At 45.2% G+C, this 27333-nt stretch overlaps 1 protein-coding gene across 6 annotated transcripts in view; it reads right to left on the bottom strand.

The window, feature by feature from the left end:
- Positions 1-24500, bottom strand: part of klc1a (kinesin light chain 1a) — a gene marked incomplete at its 3' end in the record, with an annotated part of 109512 nt that extends 85012 nt beyond the window's left edge. For 5 of the 6 annotated variants that reach the window (XR_014619421.1, XM_084308844.1, XM_084308843.1 and 2 more), the window contains exons 1-2: positions 24059-24484; positions 4296-4563 (exon numbers count right to left, since the gene is read on the bottom strand). Coding sequence is in view for 5 of the 6 variants with exons in the window: in XM_084308844.1 (XP_084164970.1) it covers positions 4296-4562 (267 nt within the window). Of the gene's footprint in view, positions 1-4295; positions 4564-24058 lie in introns of all 6 variants that reach the window. The other variant, XM_084308842.1, reaches the window with a different exon arrangement.
- Positions 24501-27333: the final 2833 nt, after the last annotated feature.

Genomic DNA, 27333 nt, shown 5'->3' with positions numbered 1-27333 from the left:
CCTCCCTGCTAAACAGGCGCCCCAACCGACCAGTAGCTAAACTCTGCTCCTGTCAAATGTCAGACCAAATGAATAAGTGGAACCATATAAACCAGCTACCCTGAGAAACTCCTATGGTAGAGACCATATAAACCAGCTACCCTGAGAAACTCCTATGGTAGAGACCATATAAACCAGCTACCCTGAGAAACTCCTATGGTAGAGAGTAGAGACCATAGGAAGCAGGCAGGCCATAGAACTGTCACCTGACTATGACTACCCAGGTCTATGTACGCACAATTGCACATGTGTCTGTATGTATAGGGTGGAACGTAGGGCTGGGCGATATGGCCAAACATTTTATCACGATAACGATATGATAATGTTATCAAAACAAATGAAAAAAAAATTTAAACAACAAATGTATGTTTCTTTTGCAGCAATTCTTTGTCGTTGCCGCCATCTTTAGTGTTACATCCCCTCACACTCCAGTTCTCAGGCTGCAGCTGGTTTGAAAAGCTAAAGTAAACCGGCTTCTCTGCTGGCTGTGGCTCCAGGGGAGTTGAACAGTTCTGGCTCTGCTAGTTTCTTTTCTATCTTTTGGCACTTTTTTGGTGGACAAACCACCGCACACATGCACCGTGACTCGCGACTGGAGTCTAGCTCTGCTAGCACACATAGCCTACTGTGTACAGACGGTTTCAAACTGTATTTTAAATTAGAAAGCAAAAGCAAAGAAAAATAAATAAATCTCAATTTAGTCAGTATTGTCATTTGGACAAGCAAAGTCATTACTTCAAGTTGCAGGCAAGAAAGACAAGTCTGTCCACTGTCTCTGGTTTTAAAGCTACCCTGTTGCAGGTCACAATACAAATATATATTTTTTTATAATTATCGATATCATTTTTATTATCGATTATTAAAATATATCGCGATAATTATCGATCGTTTTATCGCCCAGCCCTACCTTGGAGTGGTGGATATGAATACACAGCGCCTCACCTGCATGTACACTTTTACACGTTATCACAGTCTGAATAGAATTTGAAAAAAATCCAATACCAAGAATCAAAGCAAAGTGACTTGATTTACAGCATTTTTCTTTTTACATGTTAACTCTTTGGGTTTTATTATATCTCAATCATTTTTATCCAATGACCCCAAAACGATGGTCCGTCCAAGTCTACACTGTTTAAAAGTAATGGATTGGATCAGTACTCAGTATCGGACTGATAGCCAAAGCATCGGGACTGAAGAAGTCTGATCGGCGCCTCCCTAGTTATTATATATTCAAAGCCATCAGCAATAGGGAAATAATTATCATCATGACCGATGCAGGGATAACATTCCTCCTTCCTAAAACGCTGACTCATCATTAGGCTGAGTGCTGGGGAGCTACAGACAGGATCATCCATTTGCTAATGTTTCTTCCTGCTGTCGATCCAGACTGATATTTCAGGCTCCTGCATAGCAGGCTAATCTAGTAATAGTGACGTTTATATAAGCGATTAACCTACAACCCTGTACACAGTATATTATTCAGTCTACTGGACCCAGACGCCGTCCTATGCGGACCAATAACCACTCAATTATTGAGAATGATTCTATTTTGTGTTTTTCTGTTCCAGCTTTTCTAGCCTTTTTACGGCACACTGGTTTAACAGCCCCGGGAAACTCACAGGTCAATCGCATGCATTGTTAATCATCATCTCACATGATGCTACTCGGCCAATGCAGATCTGTGCCTTCTGATAAGCATCGCGACTCGAGTCAGTGAGCGAGAGACACAGACGATGGAGAGACGAGAGACACACAGACGATGGAGAGACGAGACGAGAGACACACAGACGATGGAGAGACGAGACGAGAGACACAGACGATGGAGAGACGAGAGACACAGACGATGGAGAGACGAGAGACACAGACGATGGAGAGACGAGAGACACAGACGATGGAGAGACGAGAGACACAGACGATGGAGAGACGAGACGAGAGACACAGACGATGGAGAGACGAGACGAGACACACAGACGATGGAGAGACGAGAGACACACAGACGATGGAGAGACGAGACGAGAGACACACAGACGATGGAGAGACGAGACGAGAGACACAGACGATGGAGAGACGAGAGACACACAGACGATGGAGAGACGAGACGAGAGACACAGACGATGGAGAGACGAGAGACACAGACGATGGAGAGACGAGACACACAGACGATGGAGAGACGAGACGAGACACACAGACGATGGAGAGACGAGAGACACACAGACGATGGAGAGACGAGAGATACACAGACGATGGAGAGACGAGAGACACACAGACGATGGAGAGACGAGAGACACAGACGATGGAGAGACGAGACACACACAGGCGATGGAGAGACGAGAGACACACAGACGATGGAGAGACGAGAGACACACAGACGATGGAGAGACGAGAGACACAGAGACGATGGAGAGACGAGAGACACAGACGATGGAGAGACGAGAGACACACAGACGATAAAAAAATTGGAGCTGGGGTTTAAATTGATAAGATAACAGGAAATGCTTCACATTAGAGGCGAATGAACGAGGAAAGGCAATACAAAGGATTTCAGCAGCAAAGCGATGCTACAGAACAGTTCCAGGTGACAAGTTTCTAGCACAGCTGAGAGGTTAAAGCAGCGAGACGCAGACCTCTAGAAGTTTCAACATCACTGAAGCGTTAAGACGGCGCAATAAACGGTTGTTGATACGTGTATCGTCTAATAGCCATTTCTGATGCTCTCGTGCATAAGCTAAAACCGCCTCAGAGCTATCAGGCCTGATCGATCATACAGCTGGTAATTGATAAGAGAAATACTTAGAACATGCTGAACCAATTCAGCAATCGGCTGGCGTTTTCAGTCTTGTGTTCTACCTTACTATATATGTGTATATACACTCAAAACTGTGAGCATCTGAACATGACACTGTTCATATTTTTTGCACAATACTGCTCAATTGCACAGCCCTGCTACATATTATTCTATTCCACTGTATTCCTATTCTAATTTAGTGTATATACTCTGTACACAATTGTACAGCCCTGTCCTATATTATATTCTATTGTACTATGATTTTAATTTAGTTTATATATTCATGTATGTATGTATGTGCAAACTTACTTGGCAATGAACACCTTTCTGATTCGGACTATTGCTCTTTAATAAAGCAAAAGTATTTCTTATCCGATTACTCGATTACTAAAATAATCAATAAGCTGCAGCCCTAATCGACAGTATAATTTGATGCCATCCACATGGCCTAACATCAGCTTTTAGAACACCGGTGACAAATAAAAACATGGTGGAGGAGTTCTTTGTCCCTAGTACCGTCAGCACTCAGCCTCAACAGAAATGGGTGAGCAGGACCTATGTTGTGTGTCTGCTGAAAGCTGCGTTTGTCCCTTGGTACGGACTGTAAAATGTGAGTGGTTTTATTATAATTATCAAGTCGCCCGTTTGGGAGAATTCCAGTGCCCCAAGACCGTTCAGTGAGTATGTGTGAACAACACGCACCAATCTCCTAAAGCTAGAGATCGGAGAGAGAAACCCTCCAATCGATTCGGTTCACTTTATGAGGTCATAACTTTATGAGGTCATAACATGTTTGTTTGGTGTAACAGCTCACACAATCATTTTCTATGGCCTCATAAAGTCAGAGCCCCAGATTTTACATCCCAGTGACATCGCAGATCGGAGGGTTCCCTCTCCGATCTCTAGCTTTAGGGGAGAGTGGTGTGTGTTCGTTCACAAACACCCACTGCACTGTCCCGGGACAACAGGAATAACACGTGTGAACTCTTAAGATGTGTGACATTCCCCTTTAATAATTGTGCACAATTGTACAGCCCTGGCCTATTTTATTTTATAATTATATTCTATTGTACTTCTATTTCAAATTGGTTTATATTCCATCTATTTTATTCAACCTTTTATTTTATTCCATCTTTTATTTAATCCTACCTTAATTGTCGGTCCGTTAATGTCGCACCAGACGACCAAATCAAATTCCTTGTATGTGTAAACTACTAGGCAATAAAGACCTTTCTGATTATTATTCTTTTTATTTGTATAGCGCTTTTCTATGACCCAAAGACGCTGACAAACGGCAAAACAAAGAACAGAGAAACATAGAACCACATTACAGGGAAACAAGCAACAGTATGAATAATACACAAGAACATAAAACCACGAGTAACAAACAACAAACACAGAAGCCAGTCGGGGAGACTGATATTTATACTGTAACTACGAGTCCCGGGCCGTCCGCCCCGTCCCTCCTCACCTGTGCCTCGCTCAGCCCCAGCTCCAGCATCTCCACGGACTTGCGGACCATGTGGGACTTCTCCTCCACCAGGACGGCCGCCTCGTCCTGCTTGAGGCAGTGCAGCGTCCCCAGCAGGCCGTCCAGGATGGAGTGGTGCTCCTGCTTCAGGGCCTCCAGGCCCTGGATCACCTGCTTGGTCCTGGAGATGATCTCGTCCTGGGTCAGCTTCTCCCCCGGGTCCTCCTCCTCCTTCACACACACCATGGTGGACATGTCCTCACGCATCCTGGGGGACAAGAAGAGGCCACGTTACAGTGATGGTTAACCCTGTCACTACCACACACACCATGGTGGACATGTCCTCACGCATCCTGGGGGACAAGAAGAGGCCGCGTTACAGTGATGGTTAACCCTGTCACTACCACACACACCATGGTGGACATGTCCTCACGCATCCTGGGGGACAAGGAGAGGCCACGTTACAGTGATGGTTAACCCTGTCACTACCACACTACCAAAGGGTTAACCCCTTCACTGCGACAACCCTTTCACTACCACACTACCAAAGGGTTAACCCCTTCACTGCGACAACCCTTTCACTACCACACTACCAAAGGGTTAACCCCTTCACTGCGACAATACAGAAGGTTAACCCTTTCACTACCACACTACCAAATGGTTAACCCTTTCAATGCGACAATACAGATCCTTTCACTGCCACACTACCAAAGGGTTAACCCCTTCACTGAGACAATACAGAAGGTTAACCCTTTCACTAACACACTACCAAAGGGTTAACCCTTGCACTGTGACAATACAGTAGGTTAACCCTTTCACTACCACACTACCAAAGGGTTAACCCCTTCACTGCGACAATACAGAAGGTTAACCCTTTCACTGCCACACTACCAAAGGGTTAACCCCTTCACTGCGACAATACAGAAGGTTAACCCGTTCACTACCACACTACTGTGACAATACAGAAGGTTAACCCTTTCACTACCACACTACCAAATGGTTAACCCTTTCAATGCGACAATACAGAAGGTTAACCCTTTCACTACCACACTACCAAAGGGTTAACCCCTTCACTGCGACAATACAGAAGGTTAACCCTTTCACTACCACAACCACACTACCAAATGGTTGACCCTTTCAATGAGACAATACAGAAGGTTAACCCTTTCACTGCCACACTACCAAAGGGTTAACCCCTTCACTGCGACAATACAGAAGGTTAACCCTTTCACTACCACACTACCAAAGGGTTAACCCCTTCACTGCGACAATACAGAAGGTTAACCCGTTCACTACCACACTACTGTGACAATACAGAAGGTTAACCCTTTCACTACCACACTACCAAAGGGTTAACCCCTTCACTGCGACAATACAGAAGGTTAACCCTTTCACTACCACACTACCAAATGGTTGACCCTTTCAATGAGACAATACAGAAGGTTAACCCTTTCACTGCCACACGACAAAGGGTTAACCCTCTCACAACCACACTACAGAAGGTTAACCGTGAAAGGGTTAACCTTCTGTAGTGTGGTAGTGAAAGGGTTAAGTGAAAACGAGACACGTTTGATGTTTTACCGTCTCTTATATGATGAGTTAAAGAAATGTTGTCAAATGTTTTCTATCTGTGCCAATTTCTTATGGCTGGATGACTATAGTATAAAAGACTTGAAATTGTGCTTTAGGAAAGGTTGTTATTTTGTGGTAAATTATATTTGTGTCCTTGAGCAAGACACTAAACCCCTTAATTGCTCCCGATGAGAAGGTTGGCATCTTGCATGGTTTCCTCTGCCATCGGTGTGTGAATGTGAGTGAATGTGAGGAACAAATTGTAAAGCGTGTTGGATAAAAGCAATATATAAATGCACCATTTGCCATTTTAGCATTTGTCAAGTGAGGGTTTGTCTAATAACTTGTCTTTCTTTGTGTTGTACACCACTGCTACTTCATAGTGTAGTGGTCTTGTATGTATAGGGGGCAGGATGTAGTATGACTATAGTCTATACCAGTGGTCACCAACCCGTCGATCGCGATCGACTGGTCGATCTTTGAGACTTTCCCTGTGAAAAAAATAAAAATAAAATTTTATTTTTTAGATCTTTCCCTGAGAGTCCACATTACAGTTCTACTTTTGTTTTGATGTGAAAAATGATGCTGCATAAGATGACTGCACTACTTAGCACTGACTGCTAAAGTACATATTACAGTTCTACTTTATAAAATGCTAATTGTAAATATGTTTGGCAATGTTTTTATTTTTTTTATCCACTTTTTATCCCATTTTCTATATATTTTCTCCCATCCCAATTTCGTATGATCCAATTCAACCCTCCCCTGTCACGGACGCTGTTTCTTGCCTCCCACAAGCCGGCTGCAATGTGGACTAAGTCATACATAGCACAAGTCCCCTCCGGTACTTGAGGTAACAGCAGTCGCATCTTTTCACCTGCGCAGCTCGATCTCTCAGTGGCGAGGAGTAACGCGTGGGAGGCTCACGCTGCCCCCGACACTTCCTGATTCTACTGCGCAGGCGCAACAACCGACCTGTAGGAGTCGCTGTCCACAACGCCCGATCCCCACCCATCAGTTTCCCACCCCCTAATACGGCCAATGTGTATTAGTACGGACGACCAGCTAAACTGAAAGCAAATGTGGAGCGCTGGGCTCGAACTGACAAGCCCAGCGTCTCCAGCATTTCGTGGCGAGCGCCTTGCCCACTACGCCACGTAGCCGCCCTTATATGTTTGGCAATGTTAATAATATGAGAAAGTCCACATTACAGTTCTACTTTTGTTTTGATGTGAAAGGTGATGCTGCATAAGATGACTGCACTTAGTTAGCACTGACTGAGAAAGTACATATTACAGTTCTACTTTGACATTTTAATGTTGGACCAAAGCATTGCATGTAATTAGAATACAGGCAAATAAAAGTAATTTAGTTTAAAGTACAATCTTGGCTGTCTTTTTCTCTCAACGCTTCAATAGGTAGATCTTGCCTTCACCAAAAAGAAGAAAAGTGATATTGGGCTTAAAAAGGTTGGTGACCACTGGTCTATACTGTAGGCAGGGAGATTACTCGATTAATTAAATTTGGTTACCAATTACGTCCACAAAAATACTTGTTTTTGCCACTGAATCTTGCTCTGAGATCATGCAAGGCATGAGTTGTTGCGGGAAGAAAACAGTGGAAGCCTGAGAGAGTTGGAGAGGAATGTTTGTTGTGTTGGAATACAGCTGTAGGTAAAACAGATAAAAACAGCGGTTCGTGTTTGTCCACTTTGCATCGCGTTCATAGACTACGGAGTACGGAGTACTGATACGGACATGCTGAAGTTGTGGCTAGCTAGATCATGCTAACGTTAGTTGTGCTACATGGACCCAAACACTGCTACGATTGCTAGCCAAAGAAGAGAAGACATCCTGTACTAGAAATCTGCGTTTCCATGAGTGGAGAGACCTGCAGCAGACAGAGTGGAGGTAATGGAATTTTCACAAATGGTAAATTACTGTTTTGACTGACAATAAGCATTAAACACCGCTGTGCATCGTTATTTCTGCAATGCTCTTCATGCGCTATAAAAGTAGATTTGCATAAACGAGTACTAGATCACTACTTCTGGGAAAGCATTACTCTTGCCCATCCCTACTGTATAATGCCTGTCCTGGCTTTTACCACTGCCACAAATAACCTAAGAATGTGTGGGAAACACTGTAGCCTACAGGCATCAGTGTGTCAATATTACATCACAGGAGGACCCAAAGATGATAAGGGGGGGCGACAGTGGCTCAGCGACATTGGAACGTTCCCAGTTCGATTCCCAATCCTCCCGGGCAGCGTGTCGAAGTGTCCTTGAGCAAGACACTTAACCCCTAACTGCTCCCAATGAGCAGGTTGGAACCTTGCATGGTTGTCTCTTCCGTCGGTGAGTGAATGGGTAAAATGTGAGGAACAAAATTGTAAAAGCGCTTTGGATAAAAGCTTCTATATAAATGCACCATTTACCATAATCAAATCCATAATAACCCTCCGCTGTAGCCTATTACTCGAAGCTGCGTCGGTCTAACCCGGTTTCCTGGTCTCTCTCGGCCACTAATACCGCAGGAAAGGAATAGCAGCCTGTTTCATCACTGCCGTGGTGAACTGGCCTCTCGCCATCGCTGGTGATTCAGCCAGAGGTCTGGATCAATACTCTGCTCAATCATCGGCGTGGGCAGGACGGGACAGCTAGTTTGGTTGGCGGTATAAAAAGAAAAGCTTATCAGCCGAACCACACGAACGCAGGCTTCGCCGCTCCATTCAGAGACATCTTGATGCTTGTGCGATAAGTTCAGAGACCAGAACATCCGCTTTGAGAAGCGTGGCCTGGTTGAGGTCTGCTGGCTGCCTGGGACGTGCAGATAACGTCAAGACAGGTTGAGATTGTGGCTTGTGTTTGTCTGAGCCAAATAAGCCGTCGCCACACAGTTACCTACAGTATGTTTAAAAAAGAAAAGGGGCACTTTACCAAAAAGCAATGCAGATTTAATTTGCACATCTTTCACACATCCAAAAACTCAAAATAGTTTTGCACACATTCATTTTGTTCGACGGTTATTGATTCAGTGATCAGCATACTACGACTTATTTTTCTTCTTCCAATTTTGTGTAGAAGCAAATATAAGCTATAATACAAGTTAAGATATAAGTATGTAAGATATAAGATTGTGTACTGCTTTGCTTTGCGATATATTTTATACTTGTGAAATAGGCAACGTTCTGCAACCCATCAATAAATGATCTCTAGGCTAATTGTATAAATGTACACGTGGAGTGAATGTAAGGGTTAACTCATTTAATTGGCATCTCGTCTTCAATATAGGTCGATCGGTTCGGTTCGGGGGACCCTGATGGAAACAAGACAAACGTCTTTCTCGGGTCTGCATCCCCTTAACAATTGTATGTATTGAGCCGTACTGTATTGTACCCATTCTGCAATCTGTTAAATAAAGTTTTCATTCATTCATTCATTCATCGGAGCTGCGTCCCTGGCCTGAAGCAGCCCTGCTGGCCGGAGCCTTGCCCAAGAGCACAACGGAGGCCAACTGTGTACCGCAGACGAAACACTGCAAACTAAACCCTAGAGGGCAAACATCTGCTCCTCTCTTAAGAGCGCGCCACTCCATCGCATCCCTTATGCAATCCTTCCAGACGCTCTTTGCTTTGTGTATTCACAACGGGGCACATGGGGATTATGACCAGGCGCTTCAACCATCCTCTCTCCGGCAGCCAAATGATTACAGGGCTGGCGAGGCAGAGATCTGTCCGCCGTTCATGTGGAAACACGAGGGGAACTGCGGCAGCCACAACTGCGCTGTTAATTGGTGTTAAGATTCAGCCTCATGCATCCTTGAGGTTGCTATGATACGACTTGTTCTTGTTCTTTATCCAAAGCGCTTTACAATTTGTTCCTCACATTTTACCCATTCACTCACACAGTCATTCACACACCGACGGCAGAGGCAACCATGCAGCTTCAAGTACCTGGGGGTCCACATCTCAGAGGACCTGACATGGACAACACACATAGACTCAGTCGTAAAAAAAGGCGAAGCAGCGCCTCTACCACCTGAGACAGTTAAGGAAGTTCAGAGTATCTGGGAAGATACTCCAGTCCTTCTACTCCGGAGCTGTAGAGAGCATCTTGACTGGAAACATCACTGCCTGGTATGGCAACAGCACGGCACAGCACAGGACAAGAAGGCCCTACAGAGAGTGGTGCGCTCAGCCGAGCGTACCACGGGTATTGCACTACCACCCCTGCAGGTTCTATACAACAAGAGGTGCAAATCCAGAGCCTGCAGGATAATGAAAGACCCTCACCACCCCAACAACAGCCTGTTCATGCTGCTGCGGTCAGGCAAACGCCTGCGAGCACCAGTAACGAGGACAGAGAGACTTAGGCTCAGCTTCTTCCCCCAGGCCATCAGAGCCTTGAACACTGAACTCTCCACGCACAAGCACACAACACACACACACAACACACACACTGTACACGCTCACACACTAGCAGCCACTTTAACATGAGAACACACACACTCATGCTGCACACGCTCACACTACGGACACTTTACAGAAGGAAAGATCACTTTAAGAATGTACAGATACCGATATGCCTACTTTGTTTACTTGTTATTGCACTATGTCGCTCTATTGGTTGGACTCTTATATTATAACTTGTATTATGCACATCGTTGCGGGCGAGACCCGCCGCATTTCACTGTATACCTGTATGCCGTGACAAATAAAACTCTTGTATCTTGTAAGGTGCCAACCTGCTCATCGGGAGCAATTAGGGGTTAAGTGTCTTGCTCAAGGACACATCGACACGCTGCCCGGGAGGAGCGGGAATCAAACCGGGAACCTCCAGATTGCCAGACGACTGCTCTACCTCCCGAGCCACTGTCGCCCCCGAGGGAGGAACAGCTCTCGCCCCTGTCGACGGAAGAGGGAGGAAGAGCTCTCGTCCCCGTCGACGGAAGAGGGAGGAAGAGGGAGGAAGAGCTCTCGTCCCGTCGACGGAAGAGGGAGGAAGAGGGAGGAAGAGCTCTCGCCCCCGTCGTCCGTGTGACTCAGCAGACTCGCCGCTGGCCCCGTCATGAGGGAGCGGGGGGCGGTAGACGGGGCGAGCAGGAAATAGCCTCCGTGTGCCGGGGAGGAATAAAGATACAAGATCTAGTTCAGCGGTTCTCAACGCGGGGTCTGGGGGCCTGCCGGGAGGTCCCGGAGCGGGTTCCGTGGGTCTCCGCTGCAAATACGGTCCTCGATTTCATCCATCGTTTCATTCAGAGGAAGTCAGCAGAATTGAAGTATGTATAAGAACGAGTATTGTGATCGTAGGTTTCACAGGGATCTCCTCTACACTAAAGACAGTTATTGGAAGTGTAAAGACTAAAGCAAACTCTTCTCGGATCCGGGTCCGAGGGACAAACCCTTGTCAAACGGTCTCCGTGGGCTAATGTGTATCTATTCAGGGCCCCTTCATATCAAATGAAGGTTGAGAGAAAGAGCCACTGACCCAGATGCCACAGTGAGCGCTGACTAGAGGTCAGCTTGCACGCTCCCTTTCCTAACCCTTACCATTAAGAGGGGAAATAGCTAAACTGACCTCGGGCCGAGCGTCTATGGGGCATTTCTCACTATACTTCACACCGGCACATGACCCGTTCTTTTCATTATGAACCCCCCCCCACACACCGCGGGCTGCCTGGCACAATGTGAACCAGAAGTGAAACTTTCTCTCAGTCCGTTCTCAACCGCAGTTTCTTTTTTTACTGCAGTCTCGGGATGATTCCCCGGTACAGAACGCACCATAGGGAGAAAGAGAGAGAGAGAGATGGAGGGGTGGGTGGGCGTGACGCGTCTGATGTTATCGTTTGAAATGTAAATATCTGGTTTGAAGCGTAACCCACCCTGGGGACGGTACGACTCCTCGCACGAGCTCAGCCCTCGCAGTCGTGTTATTATGGAGCCAGGGGCCTCGGCGAGGACGTGGTTTGCAGGGGCCGGGTTGCAGGGGCTCAGGTGGTACCGTCCCCAGTGTGGTGGTGGTAGCGGGTATGTTTGATTTGTTTTTAGCACAAGCATAGGGGGAGGGGGGGGGGGGGGTGCTCTGGAGAAAACACATGACAGCCCTAAAGGGACAAGGAACAAATGTAATACATTCAGAGGATTCTCAGAGGAAGAAGAAGAAGAGGATTCTTCAGACAGATGTAGAGACTGTTAATGATGTGTATTTCGTATTTCTGTTTGTGGGCGGGCGACTCTCGGGAATAGATTAGGTTGACGATTAAACAGAAGTAAAAACATCATACGGTTCAAAATGAAAAACAAAAGTGATTTTTTTTTTTTTATCTACTTTTTTCTCCCATTTTCAATTTTTCTCCCATCCCAATTTCGTATCGTCCAATTCTACCCGCCCCTGTCTCGAACGCTGTTAGGCCATGCCTCCCACAAGCCGGCTGCAATGTGGACAAAGCCTTACATCACGTGTCCCCTCCGGTACTCGAGGAAGCAGCCGTCACATCTTTTCACCTGCACAGCGCGATCTCTCAGCGGCGGGGGTCTGCGTGGGAGAGACACGCCGCCCCCGTCGCTTCCTGATTCTGCTGCGCAGGCGCACCAACCGACCTGTAGGAGTCGCTGTCCACAACGTCCGATCCCCACCCATCAGCTTCCCACCCCCTAATACTGCCAATTGTGTTAGTATGAACGACCAGCCAAGCTGATAGCAATGCGGAGAGCTGGGCTCGAACCCAGCGTCTCCTGCATTGGTGGCGAGCGCCTTGCCCACTACACCACCTAGCCGCCCACAAAAGAGTGATTCTTGAAAGATTGTAACTCTCATTAATGGAGATGTTGAAATGAGTGACTCGTCTTGTATTCATTTTCATTGATTCATTCATTGAACAATAACTTATTATTCATTAACAGAAATGATTGTACATTAACTTGATCGATTGACTGATCGTCAAGTGATTTTGTTGGAAGACATTGTACACTGTGTTTGAAGGTGTGCTTGGTTATGTATCTCAGTCAGGACTAATGATCAAGTGGTTGAGAGAATTGTTAAGGGTTTATTGCAATAAGGGGTACGACCTGATAAGCATCTTGCTTCTTCCTATTATTTTTCGGACAAGAGTAGTTTGTTTTTATCTTCAGTTTTTCTTTTTTGCAGATTTCGATTTTATGGTACTTTCCATGAAGGCACATTGTTGCCATATGGAAACAATTCACTGACTACTCTCAATTAAACGTAAGAAAAATCTAATAGTTTAATTATTTAAGCGATTTCAAGTAATAAAAACAGATTACATTTATTGATCATGTTTAAGTAATAATTCACGCAATAGACTCAATAGAGGGTTCATTCATTATAACGGTATCACTGTACACACATTAATACTACAACTTTGAACTTTGTACATATGGTTACATCTGATTAGCACTACACCCAGTAGTACTCATTTATATATTTTATACCCAGTTTAATGACCTGTGTAGTGTACATACTACATTGTATATTACTATTGCACTTTACTGTTACATTTGCACTCTGGTTGGATGCCAAACTTATTTTCGTTGTATTGTACTCGTGCTGTATGATGAATCTAATCTAATGGTGATTTAGGCCAATACTTTTAGTTTTTCGACAAAATATATAGTAAGTGTAGGGTGTGGCTGGGTAGCGCAGTGGACTAAGCACTCGCCTACCGCCGACTCTGGGATTGATTAAATGAAAATCTACTTAATTCATAAAACACGGCAGGCCTGTGTGTGACTATAGTACTTGTTGTCAGCGATGGGATTGTCTTCTTTATAGATAAATAAGCCATTGTTGTTGTAGAGCCGCCCGTGTTGTTGTGATGATGCATCGCTAGAGCAAGACTCGTTATAAATGTTTCAAAGTGTAACTCAACTGAAGAAGACTGTATAGCCTGCTGTCTAACTAACAACAAGGCTATATTGCTCCATTCAGTGTTTATTATAATAACCTATTTGAGCTCATCATCACCGACCAGGGAACCCACACTGTGGCCGGATAATAATAAACAATAGCGCGCAGACACAGCCACCGCTCATAGGGAGGGGGGCGTACGCGCGTAGGTCAGTGGCCAATCAGAGCGCAAAACGGGAACCCGGAAACACAAATGCGTTGGTAAAAGGGACCAGGAAGGGAATTGGCATAACGACTAAATTGGGATGGGTGAAAAATACAGAAAGCCAAAAAAAAAATAGAATAAAAAAAAATATATATAGTAGGTGTTCACTGTTCATTCAGGTGTTGATAAAGAGACCTGAGGAGGGTAATAACCTGAGAGACCCCGGTCTTCTGTCTTGTACGACTTCATATTCAAAACAAAGCAACAGATCCTCCGAGAGGTTCAAGATTCAAGAGTTGTATTTGTCACACGACGACACATGCAGTGAAATGTAGGAACGCTGGAACTGCAGACGGGGAGAGAAGGCAGAGCAGGAAGGAAGCAGGGAGTCGTGAGTGAGGGGGGGAAAGTGAAAACCAGAGATAAAGAGGATCAGCAACTGCTGGTTGTAGCTTTCACGAGGAAGGAATGAGGAAGGATGTAGATAAGCAACGAAAATAAAACCGAAGCAATACTGCCGCTGGAGACGGGGGTTAGCCAGCGATGTGGCGGCTGACCGGTCATACAATAAGATATCAGAGCCGTGATTCTGAAACTCGACATCCGTGTTCATGTTACCGGTCCCTCGCTGCTGCTGCTGCCGACCATGACCACGCTTTCAAGGTTCAGTCGATTTGACGACTTCATTCAGACCCGTTTCCCCATTGTGGTCCTTGAACCAAATGACATTAGGAAACACATCAGACAGGTCCCGAGAACCAGAGGCTAATGGGTCCAAGCGAGCGTATTAGCTCTTTGGCTGCCGGGGGCAGGGAGTCATGCACCATGGTATCAGTTGAAGCACAGGAAGTGAGAGGTATGATTTGGTATCAAATGACGAACAGATTAAATCTTCACATCTTTCCGGGTCTGTCTGACAGCCAAGGCTGCTGGGGGTAGAAGCAGGAACACTGACGCGTGGCGAGTAGATGATGTTAACCCGCTCCTGAGGGAAGCCAGAGCAAAGACCAAGCCTTCCCGTAAAAGTGTGAATGAATCGGTTCACAGCCTGGTTTCTTATGGCCTTTTTCCACACTGGAAGAACTTGCCGTGGCGAGTCAGACCGGGCCGTTAGACCGGGCCATTAGACCATGCCATTAGACCGGGCCGTTAGACCACGCCGTCAGACCGGACCGCTAGACCGGGCCGTTAGACCATGCCATTAGACCGGGCCATTAGACCACGCCGTTATACCGGGCCATTAGACCGGGCCATTAGACCATGCCATTAGACCGGGCCGTCAGACCGGGCCGTTAGACCACGCCGTTAGACCACGTCGTTAGACCGGGCCACTAGACCACACCATTAGACCGGGCCGTCAGACCGGGCCGTTAGACCACGCCGTTAGACTGGGCTGTTAGACCACGCCGTTAGACTGGGCCGTTAGACCACGTCGTTAGACCGGGCCACTAGACCACACCATTAGACCGGGCCGTCAGACCGGGCCGTTAGACCGGGCCGTTAGACCGGGCCGTTAGACCGGGCCGTTAGACCGGGCCATTAGACCGGGCCGTCAGACCGGGCCGTCAGACGACGCCGTTAGACAAAGCTTGCGGGTTCCAGGATTGTTTCCATGGTAAACAGGGAGGTTCTACATGAGAACTACATTTTGGAGCAGCTGAGGAGGTTCCAGGAACACTGGGGGCGTGGTGACCAGCAGCTCTATAGGTCACTCTGACGGCTGGTCATTTGGTTGGTCAACAAAAACCCACCCTCTAGCAGCCACAGGTTTCACCCTAGGAGGCTGAAATTCAAGTGTGGTCAAGTTGAATTTGTCAACTTCAAGAGTGTGTGAAGATGTGTGTGTGTGTGTGTGTGTGTGTGTGTGTGTGTGTGTGTGTGTGTGTGTGTGTGTGTGTGTGTGTGTGTGTGTGTGTGTGTGTGTGTGTGTGTGTGTGTGTGTGTCAAGTCAAGAGTTTTATTTGTCACGGCATACAAGTGTATACAGTGAAATGCGGGGGGTCTTGCCCGCAACGATTGTGCATAGTACAATAATACAATAATAAGAATCCAAGGGATGAGAATGCGACATTTGTGCAATAATACAAGTCATAAGAGTAAAGACATAGGTATATCATGTACATGAGTTTTTCAAAAGCATGGTAAGACATGCTAGGTCCTGTGATAGTGCAATACACTGTTAGCTACGGATAGGGCACTGGGTCTTATGTACATTACTATGTATGCTTTACTATACACTCTACAGTTATACTATGTGTCCTTATGCTAGCTTGCTATCTATCTATTTACTATACAAGAACCACTCCTGTTCTTGTGTGTGGGGAGTTCAGTGTTCAAGACTCTGATGGCCTGGGGGAAGAAGCTGAGCCGAAGTCTCTCTGTCCTAGTTGCTGGTGTTTGCAGGCGTCTGCCTGACCGCAGCAGCTTGAACAGGCTGTTGTTGGGGTGGTGAGGGTCTTTCGTTATTCTGCAGGCTCTGGATTTGCACCTCTTGTTATATAAGACCTGCAGGGGTGGTAGTGCAATACCTGTGGTACGCTCAGCTGAGCGCACCACTCTCTGTAGGGCCTTCTTGTCCTGTGCCGTGCTGTTTCCATACCAGGCAGTGATGTTTCCAGTCAAGATGCTCTCTACAGCTCCGGAGTAGAAGGACTGTGTGTGTGTGTGTGTGTGTGTGTGTGTGTGTGTGTGTGTGTGTGTTCATTCCAATTGGCTAAAAAGGGGGCATGGCAGTGGGAGTGGCCTATCGCAAAAAGGTTGCAGCTACAGGGAGGTGTAGTGGTGGTTACGTCATTGCTGTTTCCGGCCGGTCCACCATCTTGAAAACGCAATGTATTTCCCCATTGCCCATTTCAAAATCGTCTCGTTTAAAACAAATAAAGCATGAACATTTGCATGGTGTACCTTTCTGTGCGTATTCATCCACACTATAGCTCTACATGAAAATATTCGCAATTAAATCGTAAAAAGAAATCGCCAAATTTGATTTCAAACAAAAATGCTTAAACAATAATGTTAGTGATAGAAGGGAACTCATTTTGTGGAGAAATGGAAAGCTTGCCAATGTTCATGAGGCAGAATTGTTACAATAGCCGATAATCCATTTTCCCAATGATAAATCCCCCGCGGGGCGGTCCAAAGTGACGTCAGACTACACCTCCCTATTGTGAATTCCAGTTTACATGTGGATCACTGATCACTCGATGATCGCCTGGTCTACAGCGTTTACACTCCTTCTCATGACATCCACTCTGATGTAGCCAGGCTAGAGCTGTCCCCGAAGCCTGTTTCGAACTTCGTCAGGGTCTTTCGAATGGACGTTCGAACCTTCGTTTTTAAAGGTCCCATGCATTATAAATGGACTTTTCCAGTGTTTAGCATTGTTTCCTAGCAATGGGGGATTATATCAATGTGGTCTGTGTCTCTAATTATCATATTGACTCATCAGTCTAGTCTCGAGTTCACGAGATCTTCCCTCACTCAACTAAGCCATTCTGATTTGACTGTTTTGCTGACGTGAATATGGCACTGATTTGCATAACTAACGCCCCCTCAACAGCAGAGCGAGTGGAAATACCTTCACTTCCTCAAACAGGTGGGTGCCGACAGAGCGAGGCAGAGAACAAGCGAGCGAGAGAGAGGGAGAGAGAGATAGAGAGGGAGAGAGAGAGATAGAGGGAGAGGAGCTTCTGTCGGGGAAACAAACGCATTTTACACACAACCTGACCTCTATCTCCCTCTCTGTGCCAGTGCAGACTGTGAGTGACTGTCACTCAAAGCGCTTATGGGCGGAGCCCATCCAAGAACAGCCTGAAATCCTGAACTAGAAAAATTATGCTTTTGAGTACTTCATTAGAAATACAAAACAATGAATCTTTTTGAAAAAAACTTTACAGATGTGTTCCATAGACTGACAGGAATTGTGTAAAGTTGCCCAAATAGTGCAAGGAATAGCAATGCATGGGACCTTTAATAAAAGAAATAAACATTTTTTTTTTATGTAAAGAAAATCTATTTTTTTTATGTTTTATATATTCAAACTAAATCCTCAATTTCAATAGAGTCTTTTTTTTTTTTATTAAATCAACTTTCTCGAATGAATATAACTCATCAGTTTCGTCAACATAAATAACCCAATAAGGGCACGGTTGGTACGAAAGTGATGGTGACGTCTTGATGGAGCGCCCGAGCGCCAAGCGAATGCAGATAGGCTACATCATTTATGATAAATGTTTTATTAAAATTTTGATGACGAGTCATATACTATAATAGGATAATACTATAATATTAGTCATTAGTGTAGCCTAATCTTTATCTGAAACTGTGAAGAAAACCCCCATTGGTTTAAATAGAATGAATACACATAAAAATATATATATATATACCGTACTTTTCGCACTATAAGCCGCACCTGACTATAAGCCGCAGCAGCTAAATTGAATGATGTGTACATATATAAGCCGCACTGGACTATAAGCCGCAGGTGTTTTAATGTTTAATTACCATATGTAATTAGCATTGGGACACAATACTGTCGGACAAATAACAAGAATTAACTCATTTACAAGTTGTATTAAGTTTAGCAAATAAGGGAACAGATAAATAACATTTCAATGCAGTCAAAAAAGCAATATTTAGATTTTTACATTTTCAGGTTTGGTCACGTCGAGTCACATATAAGCCGCACCGTTATATAAGCCGCAGGGTCGAAAAATGGGGGAAAAAGCTGCGGCTTATAGTCCGAAAAGTACGGTATATATATTTATAAAAAAGAATTTTATTTTATTATAAATTCGAATGTTGATTTAGAATTCCAATGCCAACGTAACGAACGAAGGTCCGAACATTTGGGCTCAGCCCTGAGCCAGGCCCGTTATAGTGTTGTGTTGACCAACATAGCTAGGTGAGCATCTCATGCAGCCAGGGAGCAGACGTTTGACCAACATAGCTAGGTGAGCATGCAGCCAGGGAGCAGATGTTTGACCAACATAGCTAGGTGAGCATGCAGCAGCCAGGGAGCAGACGTTTGCTTTTTTTTTTAACAGATTTTCAGAAACAAACCCGATCTCCGTCCACATGAGTGTTTTAGCACCGTCGCAGAAGGCCGATCTGTGGGCCGTTTCAGACAAATGAACAGAAAGGCGCGCACGCTTTTTATTGCCATCCTTCGAGTCGTGGTGTTGATGATCGATGAGACGGCTAGTGGGAGCGTCTGTGCTGTGTGGTGAAATGGGTTTTTTTTGGTCAATTATAAATCCCATGGTTATGGAAATATAGTGTTTACTTGACTTCATGGTCATGTCAGAAGATTGCACACAGTGTTTGTTTTGGAAGCGATCATGGGTGTCCCACCGTCTGTATCTTCAAGTCTTCCCCGTCCACACCAAAACACAAACCCATATTTTGCAAACAAAAACAAGGTCAGCTGTGTTTTCAAAAGTCGCAGGGGTTCGAGAAACACTGTAGTAGTGTGGAGGACGCTATAGGCTCAAACGTAGCAACAGTTATGCGGGCGGCTCAGATAAAAAACGTATTAATGTGGACATGATCCAGGCCATAAAACACAGCTCGGGGCAGGATTGTAATCAGTCGGTGTGTGAGCAATATTTTGTTTGTTATTAATCTTGGACATACATGAATAATGTATGAATAATGTCGGGAAATCTGATGCACTCTGGTAGATATGTGCACTTCTGTTCTATTGGAAGCTGGACTGTTCTATTGGTAGCTGGACTGTTCTATCGTTAGCTGGACTGTTCTCTCGGTAGCTGGACTGTTCTCTCAGTAGCTGGACTGTTATATTGGAAGCTTATCGGTAGCTGGACTGTTCTCTCGGTAGCTGGACTGTTCTCTCGGTAGCTGGACTGTTCTATTGGAAGCTTATCGTTAGCTGGACTGTTCTCTCAGTAGCTGGACTGTTCTCTCAGTAGCTGGACTGTTCTCTCAGTAGCTGGACTGTTCTCTCGGTAGCTGGACTGTTCTCTCAGTAGCTGGACTGTTCTCTCGGTAGCTGGACTGTTCTCTCGTTAGCTGGACTGTTCTCTCGGTAGCTGGACTGTTCTCTCGGTAGCTGGACTGTTCTATTGGAAGCTTATCGTTAGCTGGACTGTTCTCTCGTTAGCTGGACTGTTCTATCGGTAGCTGGACTGTTCTCTCAGTAGCTGGACTGTTCTCTCAGTAGCTGGACTGTTCTCTCTGTAGCTGGACTGTTCTCTCAGTAGCTGGACTGTTCTCTCAGTAGCTGGACTGTTCTCTCAGTAGCTGGACTGTTCTCTCTGTAGCTGGACTGTTCTATCGGAAGCTGGACTGTTCTATCGGTAGCTGGACTGTTCTATCGGTAGCTGGACTGTTCTATTGGAAGCTGGACTGTTCTATTGGTAGCTGGACTGTTCTATTGGAAGCTGGACTGTTCTATTGGAAGCTGGACTGTTCTATTGGAAGCTGGACTGTTATATTGGAAGCTGGACTGTTCTCTCGGTAGCTGGACTGTTCTCTCGTTAGCTGGACTGTTCTATCGTTAGCTGGACTGTTCTCTCGGTAGCTGGACTGTTCTCTCGTTAGCTGGACTGTTCTCTCTGTAGCTGGACTGTTCTATCGTTAGCTGGACTGTTCTCTCGTTAGCTGGACTGTTCTCTCGTTAGCTGGACTGTTCTATCGGTAGCTGGACTGTTCTATCGTTAGCTGGACTGTTCTCTCGTTAGCTGGACTGTTCTCTCGTTAGCTGGACTGTTCTCTCGGTAGCTGGACTGTTCTCTCGGTAGCTGGACTGTTCTCTCGGTAGCTGGACTGTTCTCTCGGTAGCTGGACTGTTCTCTCGGTAGCTGGACTGTTCTCTCGGTAGCTGGACTGTTCTCTCGGCTGGACTGTTCTCTCGGTAGCTGGACTGTTCTCTCAGTAGCTGGACTGTTCTATTGGAAGCTGGACTGTTCTCTCAGTAGCTGGACTGTTCTATTGGAAGCTGGACTGTTCTCTCAGTAGCTGGACTGTTCTCTCGTTAGCTGGACTGTTCTCTCGTTAGCTGGACTGTTCTATCGGTAGCTGGACTGTTCTCTCGTTAGCTGGACTGTTCTCTCAGTAGCTGGACTGTTCTCTCGTTAGCTGGACTGTTCTCTCGTTAGCTGGACTGTTCTCTCGTTAGCTGGACTGTTCTCTCGTTAGCTGGACTGTTCTATTGGTAGCTTATCGTTAGCTGGACTGTTCTCTCGTTAGCTGGACTGTTCTCTCGGTAGCTGGACTGTTCTCTCGGTAGCTGGACTGTTCTCTCAGTAGCTGGACTGTTCTCTCAGTAGCTGGACTGTTCTCTCAGTAGCTGGACTGTTCTCTCGGTAGCTGGACTGTTCTATCGGTAGCTGGACTGTTCTCTCGGTAGCTGGACTGTTCTCTCGGTAGCTGGACTGTTCTCTCGGTAGCTGGACTGTTCTCTCGGTAGCTGGACTGTTCTCTCGTTAGCTGGACTGTTCTCTCGGTAGCTGGACTGTTCTCTCGGTAGCTGGACTGTTCTATCGGTAGCTGGACTGTTCTCTCGTTAGCTGGACTGTTCTCTCGTTAGCTGGACTGTTCTCTCGGTAGCTGGACTGTTCTCTCGGTAGCTGGACTGTTCTCTCGGTAGCTGGACTGTTCTATCGGTAGCCGGACTGTTCTCTCAGTAGCTGGACTGTTCTATTGGAAGCTGGACTGTTCTATCAGTAGCTGGACTGTTCTATCAGTAGCTGGACTGTTCTCTCGTTAGCTGGACTGTTCTCTCGTTAGCTGGACTGTTCTATTGGTAGCTTATCGTTAGCTGGACTGTTCTATCGGTAGCTGGACTGTTCTCTCGGTAGCTGGACTGTTCTCTCGGTAGCTGGACTGTTCTCTCGGTAGCTGGACTGTTCTCTCGGTAGCTGGACTGTTCTCTCGGTAGCTGGACTGTTCTCTCGGTAGCTGGACTGTTCTCTCGTTAGCTGGACCGTTCTATCGTTAGCTGGACTGTTCTATCGGTAGCTGGACTGTTCTATCGGTAGCCGGACTGGCTCAGATTGTGTAATTAGTTTGTAATCAATGATGAATGATCCTCCTATTGTGGACTGCAGTGCACAACAAATCTTTTAATCACCCTGAGCTTTCTGTCAATGTTGTCGTTCACAACATTGAAAGCACATCTGTAGGGCCGCTGGTCCTTGGCCTGGTGGTCACTCTGTGAAATGGCCCCTGACGAGGACGGACTCCGCCCTAATGAACAAGCCTTGCCGACTGCATGAACCATTAATAACCCTTTCACTACCACACTACAGAAGGTTAACCCTTTTCACTACCACACTACATAAGGTTAACACCAAAAAAGAAATTAACGGTCTGAATTTCATCCATCAAAAGCATCTCTTCTTCGCTCATCTCTGAAGCAAGCTTCAAGGTTCTAACCCGGGAAAGTGAATGCTGCTGAAATGTTAATCTGTAGAAAATAGAGAGTTCCCAAACAAAACCGATGCTGCCTTTGCAGTCACACACAGCTTCGCCTAAGGAACAGAAGGCTCTGTGCCCAGGCGTGGTAATTTAAGTGTCAGGTTTTTAGCCAGTATTGGGTGTTGTTGTTAGTGGAAGGTTGGGTTTTCTTATGTAGGCTTCATATCAACTCGTCTGTACCTCCGAGAGCATTAATGGAGAGAGAGAGCGGTTCAGGTTCCAGTGTTATATAACAATAACGGCAGGAACAAACAGCATAATTAGTATTTCCTGGTCGCCACCGTGATATAAGGTCGACACATAAAACCTCTGGGATCTCTCGGCCGACAACAAGCCGTCCCAGGGGAAGAGAAGATAAGAGACGTGGGGGTTGGGAGAAGAGTGTGTAAATGTTGTCATGGGTACATAGGACAGGTTAAACATGACAACAGTGTGTATAAGAGGGCAAACACACAGATGTGTGTAGACTATATGTGTGTCCCCCCCCCCCCCCCCGTCTGCCTGTCTGCAAATTTAACACATTCAGACACCTAGCAGTGTTTGGCATGATTCAAATCCCAGCTGTGAGCAGTACTACACTGAGCTCCAGTGTCCCTTTGGCCACGTCTGTCCAACACAGGCTGCCCTCACAGACGTCGGGCATCCAGGAGGCCGCTCTGATGAATATCAATGACAAAGTAATCAATGCAACATAATCACGTCTCATCATCTACGTCGAAAATCGAAATAGACAATAACACTTTCCCCCTGCTGCAGCCGTGGGTCTTGATATATTACACACACGTCGTTACTTTGAGTAATACTGACCGGACATAAATTTATATAGATGTAACATAAATGTATAGATGATGTAGCAGTACTGTCTACCTGTATGTCATGTGTGTCATATATGTTATGATGAATTGAAAATGGGGGACCCTGATGTAAACGAGAGGAAAGTCTTTCTCTGGTCTGCATCCCCTTAACAATTGTGTGTATTGAGCCGTACTGTATTGTACCCATTCTGCAATCTGTTCATACAATTTTCAATCAATCAATCAATCAATCAATCAATCAATCAATCAATCAATCAATCAATCAATCGATCAAAACTCCACTGCTTCTAGTTTCTGGTGCTGTCTGTAGCTATGCGTCGACTACTAGCTTGCATCGCTAATGGTTTAACCTGAAGAACCAGTTAGGTTTGGTTAAGTCACAGTTTGCTGCAATGCTTATTTTCTACTCAGCACCACTCTGTCACTGACAGCCAACATACAGGGGGGGGGGGTCTAACCACTGCGACATTACAACATGATCTCTCATTGCGAGTGATGATTTTATTTAAATATATATAGGAATTCCACGAGTTACATAACTAGTCAAAAACATGTAACAGAAGCATATGAAAATCTCTGAAATGTGTTATGATGACTGTTATGGGTTAGCACACAAATGCAGCAATAATTCCCAGCAGATAGACAGAACGGTTCGAACCCTCCACCTCCACTTTCCAAATATGATGCATTGAAAATGGGGGACCCTGATGTAAACAAGATGAAAGTCTTTCTCTGGTCTGCAGCATCCCCTTAATAACAATTGTGTGTATTGAGCCGTACTGTATTATTGTACCCATTCTGCAATCTGTTAATACAATTTTCAATCAATCAATCAATCAATCAATCGATCAGACTCTCTTCTTACCGTTCTCTAGGACATCCGTTGCCACAATGTGGACTGTAATGTAAAAACCTTTGGTGGTTCCTTCCTTGTGTCCTAAACTATCGATGTAGATTTAGATGCCCGGCGTTGTCCTATGATCGGCATACGAGGTTATTATTAAACGACACGTTTATAAAGGAAGGGGGGGGGGGAGAAAAGAGAAAAAAACATAAACTTGAGCTGTAAACAAAAACACTCGACTCCACTGCAGGCTAATGATGAGCAGCTAAAGCTACATAGCTCTAGAGCCACTTATCTATAGAGAAACGGTGACTAGTGGCTACTTACTTATTATTAAAGGAAGCCATCGCTAAAAACAGTGTTCCGTTTTAGTTTCATTGTGGGATCGGGTCAATAGAACTTGATAAAAGCGTCTAAAGAAGGCTCCCTCCCCGTGAAGATGACAGTTCTCCACCAGACTGACTGACTGAGACTGAGGTGAAGCGAAAATGGCGTTGCCCGGTGACCCCCCCCCCCCCTCTAGATAATGATGTCATCCTCCAGATTAAAGGGGCAGTTCTACTGTCTGTGGCGCAAGTCTTTTTTTCTTTTTCATTTCAATTACATTTACATTTGTGACATTTTAGTCATTTAGCTGAACGCTTTTATCCAAAGCTACTTACAAGTTGAATGAATTGAAAATGAGGGACCCTGATGTAAACAAGACGAAAGTCTTTCTCTGGTCTGCATCCCCTTAACAATTGTGTGTATTGATTTGAGCTGTACTGTATTGTACCCATTCTGCAATCTGTTAATAAAGTGTTCAATCAATCAATCAATCAATCAATTCTGTACGACAACCCCCCCTACCAACCTCCAATGTACAGTTTCTTCGTCAAATGTATTTACTCTCTTTTTTAGACTCTTCTTGTATCAAAAACAGTACTGTATTTGTAAATCTGGTATGTCATAAATGTATAGATGTAAGCAGTACTGTCTATCTGTATGTCATGTATCATATAGTTATGATGAATTGAAAATGGGGGACCCTGATGTAAACAAGACGAAAGTCTTTCTCTGGTCTGCATGATTGATTGATTGATTGATTGATTGATTGAAAACTTTATTAACAGATTGCAGAATGGGTACAGTACAGTACAGCTCAATACATACAATTGTTAAGGGGATGCAGACCAGAGAAAGACTTTCGTCTTGTTTACATCAGGGTCCCCCATTTTCAATTAATTGTAACATATATGACATACATGACATACAGATAGACAGTACTGCTACATCTATACATTTATGACATACCAGATTTGCAAATACAGTACTGTTTGTGATACAAAAAGAGTCAAAAAAAAGAAAAAAAAATAGTATATACACTTGGCGTAGAAACTGTACATTGGATTGGGTAGGTGGGGGGGGGGCTGTACATTGGAGGTGGGTGGGGGGGGTTGGTAGGAGTGGGGTTGGGTAGGAGGGGTGGGTGGGGGACACTGTACAACTATACAAACAAAACTGTACATTGGAATATTGACAAGACCATACTTGGTCATTTACTGTACATTGGAGGGGGTTGTGTTAGGACATTTACAGGGGCCAGTTTCGAATTGCAGTCTCCCGTAGGTGTTTTTTGAGAGTGTTTTTGAAAGTGGGTAGTGATTCACATTCCTTTACAGCTTTGGGTAGGGCGTTCCACATTGATGTGGCATAATTGCGAAACATGTTTAGTCCCTTGTTTGAGCCAAATCTGGGTTTAACATGATTTGTGGAGCTCCCTCTGGTGTTGTGATCGTGGTATTCACTGATTATATTAAGTATTTTGACATGTACATGGGTACCTTGGTCGTGTAGTGTATCTTGTAGACCAGGCCCATTGCAAGTTGCTGTACTCTGTCGTCTACTCTAAGCCATCCTAGGTTGTCAAAGTGGGCAGGGGTGAGGTGGGTTCATCCCCTTAACAATTGTGTGTATTGAGCTGTACTGTATTGTACCCATTCTGCAATCTGTTAATAAAATGTTCAATCAATCACAAGTCAGCAGGAAGGGTACAACTTGTTCAGCTGAGTAACATTGTTCATCAAACAGTGTTGAAACTTGGGTTCTGCAGTGTTCAGTGCATATAGTAAAGAGTAAGACATAGTAGTATAGTAGGAAACGTGCATGATAGAAGACAGTAAGAATGTTAGTTATTTTTAATTTTTTTCATGTCAGATATTGATTGAAGAAGTGTGTCTTTAGTCGACGGCGAAAGATCGGTCAGGTTTCGGCTGTCCTAACTGTGGTGGGAAGTTCATTGCACCATTTACATACGGGGTGCACTGTGCAAAATACCCACATATGAACATGTACAGGGTCTGAATGGACTCAACAGAGGTGAACCAACTGCGCTACCAGCCAGTGTTAATTTTGTCAACGAAAATGATGACTAAATATGGTAGTCAACAAAGCTTTTTCCCGACTAAATCTATAGACTAAAACAAAAAAGACAAAATCGAGACTAAAACTGACTAAGACTAAAATGCTCAGACCTGTAGTTGACTAAAACTGACTAAGACTAAAATGAAGAATAAATGAAGGTGACTAAATATGATGAAAACGCAAAAGGAACATTTGACACATGACTAAGACTAAAACTAAAATAGCTGCCAAAATTAACACTGCTACCAGCTCTTCTGTACCAAAAGGGGAGAGGTCGAGTCCAGCCAGCTGCCACCATGTAGAGACCGTCTCTTCCTGCGTGTTGAACGAGCCAACTATCAGGTAGCAATCTGGAAGAGCAGTCTGCCGTCTAACCCTGTGGTGCCAAGTCCTACAGAGCATGGATGGAAAGAAGATGAGGGCAAGCTGGCAATGTACTGGATGCGCTCTCCACCTGCACCAGATGTAGTCCTGGAATTGCTAACGGGAAATGAACGGACTATGGATCTCTCTCTAACACGGTTATCCACAAGAGCCCCCTCTTATCGACAGCGAGAGGAGGGTTTCCCCTTGGGAGCCTTTAATTACAGGCTCGTGGAGGGTCACATAAGTGACCTCGACCTCTACCTTGACAGAAGGTTAACCCTTTACTATCACACAACCAACGGTCGCTGTCGTGTGGCAGTGAAAGGGTTAACCTTGTGTGTCGCCGCAGTGAAAGGGTTAACCGTTTTGGTAGTGTGGCAGTGAAATGGTTAAGGTAGCGATAGGCAGAAAAACACGGAGCGACAGTAAAAAGCAGCTTGCAGAGCAGAAGCAGAAAGTAAGAGGATGAGGTAAAAGCTAGAAGCCATCCTGGAGAACCCCTCTCACCCCCTCTGAGGAGCTAGCCA

Source organism: Notolepis coatsorum (assembly GCF_963971535.1).
Source record: "Notolepis coatsorum genome assembly, chromosome: 2".
NCBI classification, from domain to species: Eukaryota; Metazoa; Chordata; class Actinopteri; order Aulopiformes; family Paralepididae; genus Notolepis; species Notolepis coatsorum.
This window is presented reverse-complemented; position numbering and strand designations above follow the sequence as displayed.